Source organism: Ambystoma mexicanum, chromosome 7p (assembly GCF_040938575.1).
Source record: "Ambystoma mexicanum isolate Mex_15411 chromosome 7p, UKY_AmexF1_1, whole genome shotgun sequence".
Taxonomy (NCBI): Eukaryota; Metazoa; Chordata; class Amphibia; order Caudata; family Ambystomatidae; genus Ambystoma; species Ambystoma mexicanum.
Window position 1 is genome coordinate 63,488,058 of NC_090939.1, and position 16,935 is coordinate 63,504,992.

General features: G+C 47.4%; 1 protein-coding gene across 4 annotated transcripts in view; it reads right to left on the reverse strand.

Moving 5' to 3' along the window:
• The window catches only part of LOC138525691 (immunoglobulin superfamily member 2-like), a 172,311-nt gene that overhangs the window by 34,453 nt on the left and 120,923 nt on the right, over positions 1-16,935 (reverse strand). For 3 of the 4 annotated variants that reach the window (XM_069635780.1, XM_069635778.1, XM_069635777.1), the window contains exons 6-8: positions 13,806-14,204; positions 11,092-11,502; positions 5,485-5,880 (exon numbers count right to left, since the gene is read on the reverse strand). In XM_069635780.1, the coding sequence (XP_069491881.1) occupies positions 5,485-5,880; positions 11,092-11,502; positions 13,806-14,204 (1,206 nt within the window). The remainder of the gene's footprint in view (positions 1-5,484; positions 5,881-11,091; positions 11,503-13,805; positions 14,205-16,935) is intronic. The other variant, XM_069635779.1, reaches the window with a different exon arrangement.

The window sequence follows — 16,935 nt, forward strand, 5'->3', positions numbered from 1 at the left end:
GCTCCCACCAATCCCCTCACACCCATGGCCTAGAGGATCACGGCCCAGGCACCCGCCACGAGAGGAGTTTGCCCATCTGCCAGACGACCAAATACCCTGGTACAGGAACATACGGATGTGCCCACCCGCGTGCCCACCCGCCTGCCCACCAGCCTGCCCTGCCCATGCCGACACCTGCGGCATGGATGGACTCGACTGAACCATCCAACACTAAATCGACACATCGTTAGAGATGCCATGACGACCTAGCCAACGGTCAGCACACCCGTGCAAACACGCACACTGGACACTCCCACACCAATCCACACGAAGAACATACTCAGTGCTATGACGTAGGTGACGGACACACCCACTGACACGCATCTTTATTATTTTTCACATAGGCTTTTCAAAATGCAGAAACGCAAGGCGCACAATGAACTCATCTAAAAAGGCTTGCTCACGCTTCTCCTAAACCCATGCATCATAATGAGAAATATAACGAAGACACGATACTGGGGATAAAGCAATATGATACCATAACCTAAAGCGCCTGTGTATCATACGGCTCCACCTATGCACCAGGCCCAAGTAGGCCGCAAGCAAGAGCTTCCATGAACATTGAATGAGCAAGAGTACAGTTGCTGACCCTGCAGAATGAGCCCAGCGAGAGCAGACAGTCAAGGGCACAATGTTGCAAACTCGCATGCCGCAAGCCGACGCCAAGGTCACACCTGCAAATTAAGCCAGGCGCCCAGTGGAAAATGCAATATTAATTGTGCAGAATTCTGCCTCAACCACGGTCTCACCTCACGTGACCAAGCCGAACCTGACAGGGTGCCAGGCCCAGGAGGAGGGAGGCGCCTGGATCCCACGTTTCAAGACACAGGCAGGTACAATTAAGCGACTCAATGGACATCTGCGGCGGTGGGAGTAGTCTGCCTTCCAGCATATGAATAAATCCTCACATTGTCTGCACATACCCATAGTGATACATTGTTGCAAATGACAGGAGCACCGCGAGCTGGGAACAGCGATGGTCCCAGACTGGGGGGCTCGCAAGTGGACCAATCAGAACATGGGGCTCTTATCACTGACGCCATTAACATTGACCAATCCTCAGGGGTCTTCATGTAACAATTTTCATGTTTCAAATTGAAGGGACAACCCAAGTATACCACCTGACTAACCCTCGACCACTAATAACGCTCTTTATACGTATGCTTTACTAACCCTACCACTCGAGGAGCCAATCCCGAGTGGCGATAGGTTTTTTGCTAACTTTCCCAGGTGACGCAAGTAGCGCGTCATACTAAGGTAAAAAGGGCCTGCGAGCCCCACGATTGGGAGAGAGTGTCAGGACGGACGCGTACGATCATTGACCCATCCCTGCCGTTTTGTTTAATAAACAGCAGAATCACCTTGCTTCTTGCGTGTGTCTCATACTCATACATACATATTTTTGGGATATACAGGAGGAGTTGGGGCCTCCCTGCCCGGAGGTCTGCGGACGGCCCAGCCGACCCCGGGAGAATTTCCCCCCGACAACACCATTGGGAATATCCCAGCATCCAACTGGATTTTAGGGAAATGGGCATTGGAAAGGTTTGTGGGGAAGTCATTACACACAGAAAGAGGAAGGAAGAGGAGGGGAAGAGTGAGGAGTGGGATATGGATAACAGACCACAGAGTGGTAAGGACCACAATCAAAGCTAAGAAATGAAATATGAATACTGAGGGAGAGAAATGAGGCCTTGTTTAATGTGAGAGGAGAGGAGTGAGATGTGAGGCGAATTGATGGGGACAGAGGAGGAGAAATGATAACTGAAAAGGAGGAGTGATGGCTGATGCAGGAGGAGTAGTGAAAAGAAGCATTCAGGGAGAAGGTGTGAGGGTGACAGCTGGTGAATGAGAAGAAGGAATGAGTCCTGAAGAGGAGTAGTGATGGCTGATGCAGGAGTTGTGAAAAGTAGCTGCGACAAATCAACTTCTGGGGACCTGTGGTCCAGAGTTGAATATCGGGTTCTAAACCATCAATTAGCACCACACCGCTAGTACACCAGAAGAGATCCAAACAGATTGGAAATGCAAGCGAATTATAAACCTCCTTGTCCAATTTTGGTAACGTGGACGGAACGGCAGGCTTATCTCTGCAAAGTCGTGGATTGTTGGTTAGTCGCAACACAGTGAAAATACAATTATTACCCAATGATAAAGGGACTGTCCAGTTAAGGTTGTATAAAAATATCTACTTTATTATTATCACAACAGACAGTTCTAGCCCACTACAAATTACAACCCACCCTGTAAAGGAATGCACAGGACAGACAGCTTCAAGAGGGAAGGGGATGCACTCTAGATACTGACAGGAGGGTAGTCGGTAAAGTAATTCACCGCAATAGTTCAAGGATACTTGGTTTCAGCACAAAGGGAGCAATGAGTCATAAAGTGTCACTAAGGGCCTATGAGAAGGACCAGGGGGACAGACCCACAATGTACCGTGTGCTTGTAGAAGCTCTTGATGCCCAACGGTGTAGAGTTGGTTTCAGTGTGCTTTGCAGCTTCTGCGACAGAGTTCAAGACGGGAGACAGCTGTGGGTATCAGGTGGCAGGCAGTTGAGCCGTGCGAGGCTGAATGGATGGCTGCAGGCTGGCCTAAACAGCAGCTCGGGGTCAGGAATCGTTGTCTCAATGCTGGTTGGTGGGTCTGAAGCACTGGTCGAGGTGTCTCGGATGACGTTAGCGACTTCAGTGTGCCAACAGTCAGTGGTGCAGTCGGTTGCAGCTTGGGGGGCTCGACTGGTTCAAAAATGTCCTTTAAGGCGGACACTGGTTGATGCTTGTCGATGCACTCCTCCTTGCTTCTTCACTAGGCTTGTGTCGTCCTTTAAGGCAGACAGACCAAATCTGAGGAGAGTGTTGCAGGCACTGGCCTTGTCCTTGGTTTGGTTCAGAGACTCTCTGGCACTTCCCACCTAGGAAGCTTGCTTGCAGAGCCTAGCAGGGCACGCTGTGTGCTAGCTGGGTACCGGTTCTGGAGCTGCTGGAAGGTCCACTGGATTCATTATCTCCCTCTGTTCCCTTGGAGATGTTTATGGGATGGATCTTGCGTCCCTCTTTGGAAATCCTGGCCTTCCTTCACTGTACAAGCTGTAAGGCAGACTGTTTGTTCAGCCACAGTCAAAATTCTTCTTCTTGTGACTCCTTGCAAAGTCTTCAGATGATCTGCCAAAAGAGGGGCTTAGCCCTCTTTTAAAGCCAAATGGGTCCCAGTCATTGGTGCAGGCTAAGCCTACCTTAATGAACCAATCCTGGGCACCCACCAACAATCTTCTGTTATGTGTGAGGTCATAACCAGAGTGCTTTGCAACAGGAAAGGTAAAGTGGTGAATACATGTACTACTAAGTCCCACCTATGTTCCTGTCTGTTGTGGATCAAAGGGTCTCTCTGGTTAATTGAGCTATCTGTGGTTCCTGATTGAAGCACATGTCTCCCTTGAAGTTGTGGTGAGAACAGACTTTCTGTCTCCATCAAATCACATACTCCTACCCTCTGAATGGGGCCCACCTGCGGGGGTCGCCTACTGTAAAATCATGTACCAGACATTACAGTTCACTGCCCTTGATACTGAGGGGCGGATGCTGGCTTCAGGTTCAAACAGATGCATATCAAATATATTGGGGGTGTCCTGTCTTTTGTTAGCCTCTGCAGCTAGGTTCCCTGTGGGCCTGTTTGAAGCATACTCAATTGGTATGCTAATTTTATTTACTTGCTGCCACCATTCTTGGAGGGCCAACAAAGGATAGGACAAATTTATGGAGCCTTTGTTATTTAATTTGGCTGGCCATGGCAGAAGGAAGGTTTTTCCCTACCCCTTTTGAGGTGCCCTGATGTGCTGCTGGGTGTCACATTCCAACTAAATATGACAGGGAGGACTGTGCCTGTAGGCTGTGTCCACCCAGAGTACACAAGTCTATGGGCCTCATTCCGAGTTTTGAGGCAGCCATGGCGCTATTAGCCACCAAATGACTCTGTGGAAATGAGTCTCCACGGGTGGATATCTGTGTTTCTCATATAGGTCACTTGTTGCGTTTTAATGCATGGCATGTCACATGGTGCATTTTAATGTATTGCATAATTGTATTTTTCATTGCCATTAATGTATTCTCATATCATACTGTATATGACTGAACGTGCATTTCAATGTATTACATGACTGTCCAACCCCCACTGTATTTTTCAGCTTGTAAACTTGTTCCCACCACAGGCACAGCCAACAGCTGCCAGCTATTAGCGCCATGGCTGCCTCCAAACCCGGGTCCGGGTCCGGTCTGGCAGAATGGGGACTTACCGGATCATTCCGACCTTGGAGGACCCGGTAAGTCCCCATTCTGTAGACCATTCCCCATTCCCATTTGATCCCCATAGGGCTCAAATGGGAAAGGGGAAGGCGCTAATTGCGGGCCTGCAAATAGCGGGCCTGTTATTAGCGCCCTGCTCCCTTAGTGGGACCCGCAAAGGACGTGTGGTCAGACCACACGTCCTTTGCAGGTCCCGCTAAGGGGCCTCGGAATTGAGCGGTAGCGGTTTAACAGCACCGGTCTCCTTACCGGTGACCGTTAACTCTTACCGCCCATCTCAGAATGAGGCCCTATGTGTATGTTGTGCAGTGAGCATAGAAATTGTGTTCCAATTAGCCCCACACATTTTCCAGAGGTTGATCTACCATCATTCAATTTTATATAACATTTCAAAAAAAGCACAGGTGAGCACACAACCACCGTGCAGATGGTCGAATTCCTCACAGTAGCATTCAGGGAGGTGGTGTGAGGGTGACAGCTGATAAACGAGAAGGAATCCTGAAGAGGCGTAGTAATGTCTAGTGCAGGAGTTATGAAAAGGAGCATTCAGGGAGGAGGTGTGAGGGTGAACACTGATGAATGAGGAGGAGGAGGATGAGTCTGGAAGAGGAGTAGTGATGTCTGGTGCAGGAGTTGTGAAAAGGAGCATTCAGGGAGGAGGTGTGAGGGTGATAACTGTTGAATGAGGAGGAGGAGGATGAGTCTGGAAGAGGAGTAGTGATGTCTGATGCAGGAGTTGTGAAAAGGAGCATTCAGGGAGGAGGTGTGAGGGTGATAACTGATGAATGTGGAGGAGGAGAAATGTGTCCGGAAGAGGAGCAGTGATGCCTGAAGCAGGAGTTGTCAAAATTAGTATTACGTCATGAGGTGAGACAGAGACCCAGAGGAAATAGTGCCAAGACTGGTGGAAACCTCTAGTAAAGAGGGGAAGGGGAAAGACCATAGGAGCAATGGGACCTGCATTAGGGAAACCAGCAAGAGCTTAAATGAGGTGGTTAGCCTGTGCTGTGGGAAGAGAGGCATGGTATGGTAGATGCAACCTGGAGGGGCATGAGACCACAGGAGAATGTACTGTCTGAGTGCTAGTGGGTGAAGCTGTTTTAATTGCACAGGGGACACACACGGAGGATAAGACAGCATTACCTGGCCGGTGAACTGTGAGGTTTATGAATCCCGATTGATCAGCCCCTTCCTTTGCCCAGGATCTGGTGTGGTCCAGCCGCCACTCCTCCACCTGGCAGTAGTACAGGCCTCCATCTTCCTTCGCTACTGCCTGCAGGATCAGACTGTAGTTCCCTGTGGAGGGTGTGTAGAACCGTACCCTCCGAGCCTTTTCCTTGTCAGGGTACTGCACCAGCATATCATGCCCCATCTTCAGGAGCACCCGGGGCCGAGAAGGTCCTTTCTGGTAGACCCAGGTGACAGAGAATATGGAGTCCGGCCGGGCGAGATCCTCCATTGCACAACTGATGGTCACATCCTCGCCTTCGGTTCGCATAATTGTTTGGTTTGCCTTCATGAGATGTACATTATTTCCTGCTTAAAAAAAGAATAAACACAATTTGACTTAGCCAATAGGCTTTGACTGTCAGTTGTCAAATGCACATGCATACGGCCCAATAAACTTCCTGTCATGACTGAAAGACAGCAATAAATTTCACACCACTAAATGTGATGACAATCGCGAAAGCACTATACACAAAACAGGTCCACAATTTAATTAAAAAAAATAGTGCAAACAAAAGCTATTCTCTCGGACATCTGAGGCTCTTTACCTTAAATTAACAGCAAAGGCAAAGAATTGCAACTGAAGCACACACAGAATATTCAGATTTCAGCAAATAACTCCAAAAAAAGAGTACAATATAATTACACCAACACAGATGTGTGTACATGCACATTTGCCATTTGCCACATCCATACAAATAGTGTTTGCTTCACAAGATGTTTCTAAAAAGGCACATAGGAGCCACAACATTAGTAAGTGCATTTGGTGACATTCAATTCAGTTTGATTTTGCTAGCCTAAAGATGAAAAAAACACATTTCACATGATTGCAAACGGACAGGTGAGATAATAAATGCAGATGACAAATCTGGAAACTTGCATAATTAGCAGTTTCTGATTTTAAACTCCTTGCCAATTAACTGATCTTTTTTGCGTAAAGATAAGGTCATATAGAATTGCATGTTTTATATCGTGTTGTATTTTACATGCTGTTCTGGTGTTTGCGGTTATGTCATTTGTGGTGGTGTGCTTTATTATGCTGTGTGTTTTATGTTGTGTGATATTATCTGTTGTGTGCTTTGTTATATTAGATTTAAAGCACACCCTTAATGCAACTAATTGAATCTATGCTAGATAACACAATGAAAAGCAATGTGTGGTTAATATTATTCTTGCCACACCATTATATAAAAAAAGCAGCCAAGACAAAAGTTGAGACCTGTTTATTAAGAGGGAGTAGACATTGGATTCAATACTAGTAAAGTAGTCCGATGTCATATTGTTCGGTCATGATGGCGCAACACCTGTTTGTGCTACCAAAAGACCTTGAAAAGCCCATGTACACTGTTGAGCTTCTGTGTGGACATCACACTGTGCACAGACTGGGATTTCATATATTGCAGAAGATTAAGACCTATTTTGAATAGAAAATAAGTCACTTCTTCATGAAAGTACGGTATGAGTGTGTGACCATTCATCAGGACTTGATGTTGTGGCATGCTGACTGTTGGAAAGGACACATTGTGAGCATTAGGGCAATTGGTAGGTCTGGTTTTGCCCTCGCTGTGGTAGGACTCCTTTTACATGAAGTACTTAGGGAAGAGTAGGCCTCTAATGAAAGAGATGGAACTGGCTAGGCTGCCCGTGCGGGGATTCTGAACAGCCTGAGGACAGCAGGGAATATTTATAGGATGATAGTGAAATTAGCTCACCCAGCTGAGAAGGTCATTAACCATGAAGTTAACTTTGTCTTGTGTTTTAGGTGGAGGTTTAGAGAGCACAGACCTAGCTGCGATAATCGCATAGACGATGGACAGGACCATTCAATATTAATCTCAGGAGGCACCGAGACAACCCTTAGATAGTTGGTAAGAGTTACAGGAAAGCAGAGGGCTAGCCAAACGAGAGGGGTCAAGGGTTTGGAGCAGGATTCTGCAGTAGAGCGATGGAGGAGTCTGGCACCTACACAGGAAGTCCTTGACAAGATGGATCTTCACCCATAACTGGTGGAGAGTTGTTCTATGGGGGATAGATGTCTGCGAACCCCTCAGATTTGCATAATATGCGGGATGACTGTCTACTAACCCCTCAGATTAGAATTATGTTGAGGGTGGCTGATTAGTAACCCCTCAGTTTACCATTATATAAGGGATGGCTGAATATTAACCCTTCAATTCAGCATTATATCAGGGAGGAGTGACTATAACCCTTCAGATAATTGTTATCTGAGGGATGGCTGTCTACCAACCCTGCAGATTACCATTAAATGGGGAATGGCTGTCTACCAACATCTCAGGTTAGCATTAGATGGGGAATGGCTGTCTACCAACATCTCAGGTTAGCATTAGATGGGGAATGGCTGTCTACCAACCCCGCAGATTAGCATTAGATGGGGAATGGATGTCTACTAACCCATCAGATTAGCATTAGATGGGGAATGGCTGTCTACTAACCCATCAGATTAGCATTAGATGGGGAATGGCTGTCTACTAACCCATCAGATTAGCATTAGATTGGGAATGGATGTCTACTAACCTCTCAGATTAGCATTAAATGGGGAATGGCTTTCTACTAACCCATCAGATTAGCATTAGATGGGGAATGGCTGTCTACTAACCTCTCAGATTAGCATTAGATGGGGAATGGCTGTCTACTAACCCATCATATTAGCATTAGATGGGGAATGGCTGTCTACTAACCCATCATATTAGCATTAGATGAGGAATGGATGTCTCCTAACCCCTCAGATTACCATTAGATGGGGAATGGCTGTCTACTTACCCATCAGATTAGCATTAGATGGGGAATGATGTCTACTAACCCATCAGATTAGCATTAGATGGGGAATGGCTGTCTACTAACCCATCATATTAGCATTAGATGGGGAATGGCTGTCTACTAACCCATCATATTAGCATTAGATGGGGAATGGCTGTCTACTAACCCATCATATTAGCATTAGATGAGGAATGGATGTCGCCTAACCCCTCAGATTACCATTAGATGGGCAATGGCTGTCTACTAACCCCTCAGATTAGCATTAGATGAGGAATGGCTGTCTACTAACCCCTTAGGTTAGCATACAATGGGGAATGGATGTCTACTAACCCATCAGATTAGCATTAGATGGGGAATGGCTGTCTACTAACCCATCAGATTAGCATTAGATTGGGAATGGATGTCTACTAACCCATCAGATTAGCATTAGATTGGGAATGGATGTCTACTAACCCATCAGATTAGCATTAGATGGAGAATGGCTATCCACCAACCCCACAGACTAGCATTAGATGGGGAATGGCTGTCTACTAACCCATCAGATTAGCATTAGATGGGGAATGGCTATCCACCAACCCCACAGACTAGCATTAGATGGGGAATGGATGTCTACTAACCCATCAGATTAGCATTAGATGGAGAATGGCTATCCACCAACCCCACAGAATAGCATTAGATGGGGAATGGCTGTCTACTAACCCATCAGATTAGCATTAGATTGGGAATGGATGTCTACTAACCCATCAGATTAGCATTAGATTGGGAATGGATGTCTACTAAACCATCAGATTAGCATTAGATGGGGAATGGCTATCTACCAACCCCACAGATTAGCATTAGATGGGGAATGGCTGTCTACTAACCCATGAGATTAGCATTAGATGGGAAATGGCTATCCACCAACCCCACAGACTAGCATTAGATGGGGAATGGCTGTCTACTAACCCATCAGATTAGCATTAGATGGGGAATGGCTATCCACCAACCCCACAGACTAGCATTAGATGGGGAATGGCTGTCTACTAACCCATCAGATTAGCATTAGATGGGGAATGGCTGTCCCCCAACCCCTCAGACTAGCATTAGATGGGGGAATGGCTGTCTACTAAACCCTCAGATTAGCATTAGATGGGGAATGGCTGTCTACTAACCCATCAATTTAGCATAAAATGGGGAATGACTGTCTACTAACCAATCAAATTAGCATTAGATCGGGAATGGCTGTCTACTAACCCCTCAGAATAGCATTAGTTGGGGAATGGCTGTCTACTAACCCCTCAGATTAGCATTAGATGGGGAATGGCTGTCTACTAACCCCTCAGTTTAGCGTAAAATGGGGACTGGGTGTTAACTAACCCCACAGTTTAGCATTAGATGGGGAATGGCTGTCTACTAACCCCTCAGTTTAACATTAGATGGGGAATGGCTGTCTACTAATCCCTCAGTTTAGCATTAGATGGGGAATGGCTGTCTACTAACCCCTGAGTTTAGCTTTAGATGGGGAATGGCTGTCCACTAATCCCTACGTTTAGCATTAGATGGGGAATGGCTGTCTACTAACCCCTCAGTTTAGCATTAGATGGGGAATGGATGTCTACTAACCCCTCAGTTTAGCATTTAGTGGGAGTGGCTATTTCTTAAACCCTTCACGTTAGTATTTTACGGGAATGGCTAGTTACTAACCCCTCCGATTAGCATTATGGAAAAGATGTCTGTCTACTAACTCCTTAAATTAGTATTATGTGTGGGATGGCTGACTATTTACCCCACAGTTTAGCATTATATAGGGAATGGCTGACTTTCTTTTGACCTCTCATATTAGAATTATATGGGGAATGACTATCTACCAACCTTTTTGATGAGTATTACATTTGGGATGGCTGTCCACTAACCCCTCAGATCAGCATTAGAATGATGATGGCTGTCTACTAACCCCTCAGAATATGGTTATGCTAATCTGAGGAGTTAATATTCAGACATCCCCTATGGCTGACTAGTAACCCTGCAGATTTGCATTAGATGGGGTGGCTATTAACCCCTCACGTTAGCATTAAATGGGGGTGGCTAGTAACCCCTCACATTAGCATTAGATGGGGGATCGCTACTAACACCTCAGATTAGCATTAGATTGGGGTGGCTGTCTAGTAACCCCTCCGATTCACATTCAATGGGGGTGGCTGTCTATTAACCCCTCGGATTAGCATTAGATGGAAAATGGCTGACTGTTAACCCCTCACATAGCCATTAGACGGGGGATGGAAATTATCCCCTCAGATTAGCATTAGATGAGGATGGCTGTCTTCTGACCCTTCAGGTAAGCATTATGTGGGATGTGGCTGTCGATTAACCTCGCAATTAGCATTATTTTTGTTTAATTTATATTTGGTTTCTTGCAAACCTTTACAATATGCACAAACCAATAAAAGGACTCATTTTTGTGTTAATTTTTTGACCATTTGATTGATTAAAAACATCACATATTGTTTGAGCACATTAAAAATGGACACCTTCTGCGGTAGGCCCGTAATCGGAAAACCTAAACACATAACACCCTTGTCATAGCAGTCTGTCCTAAGCCCTAATCAGCACTCTTTAAGGACTTGCCAATCAGTAGCATTTCAACATAGTGTTATATTGGTGTGCTTCTATGAGGGTTGGCAGTCTTAAATCCTAGTATTAATGTTATTGGGGTGGTGCTGCCCACTCTCCATCCATTTCCAAGTACGAGGAGACACTCTCTCTTACCTGAGCGTTTGAAGGTCACTCTAGTTTTCGCTGATTCGACCCTTCCTAAGGAGACCCAGCCGTCCTCTCCAGACAGCATCCACTCTTCCACGGCACAGAAGTAGCTTCCCTGATCATTGAAATCCCCCTGGAGGACACGCAGCCTATACGTGTTCCTGGAGACGCGCTCGCTGTGGTATTTGGCTTTGGCACCGGCTGCGCCGAGCTCCGGACCGTGTTCCACTACTCCATCCAATCCGGTGGCGAGGAGTTTGACGGGCTGTCCATTGTCCGAAGGTGGCAGGATATACCAGGTCACAGTGAGCTGAGAGTCTTCCTGCACCCCTCTGATCTGGCAGTCAATCTCCAGGGTGTCCTTACTGGCGCTGATCTCCAGGAACCTCTCCTTGGCGTCCAAGGCCAACATGGTTTCTAAACCAAAGGAGGAGAGACATAAACATGTAGTCAGTGCTATAAACTCCAATCTCCCATGTTGCTAAACAGTCCCATTGTCTCTCCTCCCACCCCTTAAAAATGGGGCCTATAAGGACATCTTGTAGGTTTGTGTGGTGGTGCAAGAATTTATGTTCACCAAGAAATGTACTCTTCTGCCAAAGAAAAACAGAGCTCAGTCACCCCCTTTGAACAGTTTACCTCCATGTAAGGCTCATCCACGGAGAAGCATCTACCCATCGCTTACCTTCTTGCTGGTATCATGCGGATGTCAGTTAAGGCCTCTCCATCTGCTCCGGCCCAGAAGAGGATCCCTCCATCTTTCTTATCTACCCCAATGCTTCTATCTGGAGGTAAAGATCTGCCTTTCTCCTCATCACCCCAAAGCCTGCCCCCCTGGAAGCTAAGGACCTTCTCCTCATCCCATAAGTCTGCAACTGGGAGATAAAGGGATTCCCCAAGGGATTCCCCAAGGGATTCCCCAATATCATCTGGCCTGAAAGCCTGTCCCTTGAAGATAAAGGCCTTCCCCATATCATCCAGTCCCAAAACATGTTACTGGGAGGTAAAGGTCTTTCCCCCTCATTATCCAGTCCCAAAGCCTGTCGCAAGGAGGTGAAGCCCAGTCTCTCTGATCATTCGGTCCCGGATCGTGCAAGTGGCAGGCAGAGGCCTGTCATTAGGAGGTGAAGCATGTCTCTCTGATCATCCGGTCTCAGATCCTGCAAATGGCAGGTGGAGGCCCGTCACTGGGAGGTGAAGCCCAGCCTCTCTGATCATCCGGTCCCAGATCCTGCAAATGGCAGGTGGAGGCCCGTCATTGGGAGGTGAAGCCCAGCCTCTCTCACCATCCGGTCCCAGATCCTGCAAATGGCAGGCAGAGGCTCGTCACCAGGAGGTGATGCCCAGTATCTCTGATCATTCGGTCCCGGATCGTGCAAGTGGCAGGCAGAGGCCTGTCATTATAAGAGGTGAAGCATGGTCTCTCTGATCATCCGGTCCCGGATCCTGTAAATGGCAGGTGGAGGCCGGTCACTGGGAGGTGAAGCCCAGCCTCTCTGATCATTCGGTCCCGGATCGTGCAAGTGGCAGACAGAGGCCTGTCATTAGGAGGTGAAGCATGGTCTCTCTGATCACCCGGTCCCAGATCCTGCAAATGGCAGGCAGAGGCCCGTCACTGGGAGGTGAAGCCCAGTCGCTCTGATCATTCGGTCCCGGATCCTTCAAATGGCAGGTGGAGGCCCGTCACTGGGAGGTGAAGCCCAGCCTCTCTGATCATCCGGTCCCAGATCCTGCAAATGGCAGGTGGAGGCCCGTCACTGGGAGGTGAAGCCCAGCCTCTCTCACCATCCGGTCCCAGATCCTGCAAATGGCAGGTGGAGGCCTGTCACTAGGAGGTGAAGCCCAGGTGGAGGCCCGTCGCTCCCTTGCTCCAGACCAAACCACATCTCCTTGCAGGTCAAGTAGTGGACATCTCCTCACTCTGTCCCAAAACACACAAGTAATAACTTAGTGTGGGATCCTTTCCTCATCCAGTCCCAGAGTCTGTCACTGGGAAGCGAAGGTCTGTAGACTCGGACTGGCCTATGGGGTATCTGGGCAAGGCCCAAATGGCAGGTCTATCTGGCTAGTGTCTACCTCCTTTATGGGGCAATGTGGGTAAAGTTGATGATTTGATGGACTGTCCCTCTGCTAGTTTTACCAATGTCCCTGACCCAATGGCATACATAATGAGAAGAGATTTGCGATTGAGGGTTAATTTGTCCTGTTGGTGCCCTATATGTTGTCCCAATCCGACCCTGGCGGCCTGTCCCTCTATACAACCAATCCCAATGCCCATGTATGGATATGATGACCCGCTCCTTATGACTAAAGGCCACATTGTGCCCCACTGCTTATAGTGTCTTGAGGCCTGTTGCAGAAGGCCAAGGCAGATCCTCTCCCCAATCACCCCAAAAGCCTGGACTCTGAGCCTTCTAGTACAGCTTGTACCCCAGACACTTCAGAACAGGGGTTCCTAATTCCAGCCCAGAGTAGCCTCAATCACGCCAGATTTTCAGACTGGCCTTGTAAACATCTCCATTTAAATGTACTGTATTCAAATGTGTTTTGTGTGGATATCTTGAAAACAAGGAGTGTATTTTTCTGATTCAGAGACCATGGGAATTATAAATCCTCCTTAACACCTGTACTTCTTTATGCAGTAAGTGACTGCCAGAACACATTACCCCGCCCCCTGGTCACAGTGCCCACACCGCAGTGATGTTTCCAAGGTGCCTTACTCTTTGGTGTCACATGCATCGTGACTCGGTGGGATCTGGCCGTCGCCGCCGTGACCCAGGTCTTCTCTGGAGTTATCCTCAGTACCTCCACCTTGCACCGGTAGGTGGTGGCATCGCGCCGGCTGGCCCTGCGGAGCATCAAGGTGGAGGATGCGTGCGTGGGGGACCACGTGACGGTGGCCTTCTCCTGGAAGTACCGCTGCTGCCACTCCACGCTTCCGCCGTGGAGAATCTTAACCAGAGGGAGGAAAGAGTCGCCCGTGGCACCAGGCGGCAGGTACTGCCAGGTGATTGAGATGGGGGCATTTGTGGTGGCAGAGCTCATGCACAAGAGGTCAAAGGTGTCCCCAAGCTGGACGGTGGGTTTGCGGATTTGCAAACGTACCACCAGGCCTGTACCTGTTGAGACAGAAAACACAGTTACTCACTGCATTTATTCAAGGAAAGAGCTAACAGAATCGTGCCTCATTATGAGTTTGGTGCTGCAGTAAATTATTGGTTGTGATTCTGTGAGCCACTTTTATTTATTTGTAATTCTTATAAAGCGCTACTCGTCCGTGGGCCTCAAAGCGCCCCACAGTTGTTCTATCGGCGGTACCAGACTAACACCAATTGTATTGCACTGCTGAATTGTAAGATTGGAGATGAAGCCAAGGATTTGCCAACAGCATTTAGCTAGTGGTAAATTCTCCACTTTTCCGCTAAAGGTCAGCAGATACTACAGCAGTGTAGGTGCTCGCGGTAAATCTGTCAAAATCCACATGGATTGTTATGGGCTCAAGAAATGTGGCAGAGGATTGCTTTACCGCCACTCGTGATCTGGCGGTGAATCCGCTGGGCCTGGTGGTGGTAATAGTAACTGAGCTTGGTGGCAAAAACACAAACACACTGAATTAGTACCAGACTTGTACTGAGGTTTATTCTTCAGATGTGGAATGCATGTACAGAAGTGTGTACACGTTTGGGAGCAACACACACACCACACACTAGACTCTCTCTCACACCGTTATTCCTTGGTGCATCCCACACGTTCAACTCACTCTTCATTGAGATGCTGATCGCTGACGAATGTACTCACTGAAAATATTATATAGCGCACACATTACAATTAAAGTATTCTAGGCACTATAACTACTAACATAAACCGTTGTAATATGAGAACGTCCTGCCACCAGGATGATAGGCAACGCAATGCAGATGGAATTGCGCAGTCCGAGTGCTTAGAAAGACACTCTACTTTCATCTGTGACAGCCATTTTTACTCATGTGATATTTAAGAGGGTGACCCCTGTTCTTCGACAACAATCTCACTCTAGAGCCACAAGTAAATGCCCTACTCAAGAAATGCTTCTTTCTCCTGCAAGCGGCAAAAAGGATCCTACCGTTCCTGTCATTTGCCAACAAAACACATACCATCATCGGTCTCGTCATTTCCAGAGTAGATTATGCCAATAGCCTATACCTGGGTATGCCTGAACGACTTCTAAAAAAACGACAACACATACAAAATGTGGCAGCCAGACTACCTCTCAAATGACCTCGAAGAGAACACATCACACCTGTGCTAAAAACACTTAATTGGCTACCAATAAAGCAACAAATAAAATTCAAATCAATGTGCATCACGCACAGAGCAATACACAACAAAGGGGCAGAATTCCTGAGAGACAAATTACGCCTACATCAGCCAACAAGAACGCTCAGATCAAGCAACGACATCCGCTTGGAACCGAAACCATACAACAAAAGAAAACTCGGAGGATCGTCTTTCTCTCACCAGGCACCGAATACTTGGAACGACTTACCAAAGAATATACGGAACACAAGAAACCACCTACTATTCAGGACACTGCTCAAATCCTGGCTCTTCACTGCGTAACTAGAAGACCACCCACATGGACACACACACAGCTAAAACAACGATGCAGAAGATACCAATCCCGGTTCCCACCAAGCAATCGACCGCAAACAGAATCTAAGGAAGACTCTCCACGACATACCAAACCACAATATGAGAGATTGCCATGAGAGGATGATGTTAAAGGCTGAATACACAGGCAGACCAAGACAGAAGCACTTGGACGATTCATTAATAGCATTCTAGCCCTCTACCACAACCAAGCTCCAACAGACCCATCTCACATAGATAATAAGGGAATAGGGGCCACCCACCCCCTGATCCCATAACTAAGGGGCAGAATAGACGCTCCCAATCACATTACACAAAGTTCATTATAATATGCACCGCGCAAACACCCACAACAGTCAGACGGTCCAGAAAGGATAGCAGCCACTAATCCCACCCGTAGTGATGCAATTAAACAGAACAAGATGCACCACAACCAGGATTCTCACCCCACTAACCCTACCTCCATTCCTAACTCACCCGAAAAATTCACACAACCAACTCTCGCACAGCAAGCCGCACGCACTTTACCACACTGCATCATCAACAAACCAACAACACATAAAGAGCACCAACAGCACACAAGGTCTCGCCCCCGGTCCAATACGTGCACCAAAGCTCAGCGCACAGTGTATACCGAACTGAAGCCACCAACAGCACACCACCTCTCTCACTCTCCTACTCCCTCTTCTCCTGTCTAACCCAACCTCATGCGCTTTCTCGCTTGCAGGTCCACCAGAGTGCCTGGGGACCAACTGGGAACGGTGCGCGATATAAATACCTTTAACATGTAACATGTGCACCAAGGACAACAAAAGAGGTGTAGGTTTTCGGCAAAACAGAGAGCAGCCATTGAAGAAGCTCTCAAACAGAAGGCAAAACACATTGCATTTACCTTGCCAGGGCTGGCATGCTCCTTTCTAAAATACTCTGAGGTACTAAGATGAGTATCCATCGTGAGTCCTCCTGTCTCGTCTTATGTAAAAGTCCTTGGTGGGTGCAATTGGCGATCCAGTCCAGAACACTCAGACCAGCACCTGGGGTTTCCTCCCAGCATGCAATGGGAACGCACAGAACAGCAGCAAGCACACACTTGTGACGTATACGCAGGATCCTAAAGATGACAGCAGGCAAGCACGTGCGCCCAACTCGTTTATTGTCCACTAAATATGTTGACCCCTGATTAAAACATGTGTTTATTCAATAGCTGGGTCTGGGTGGTCT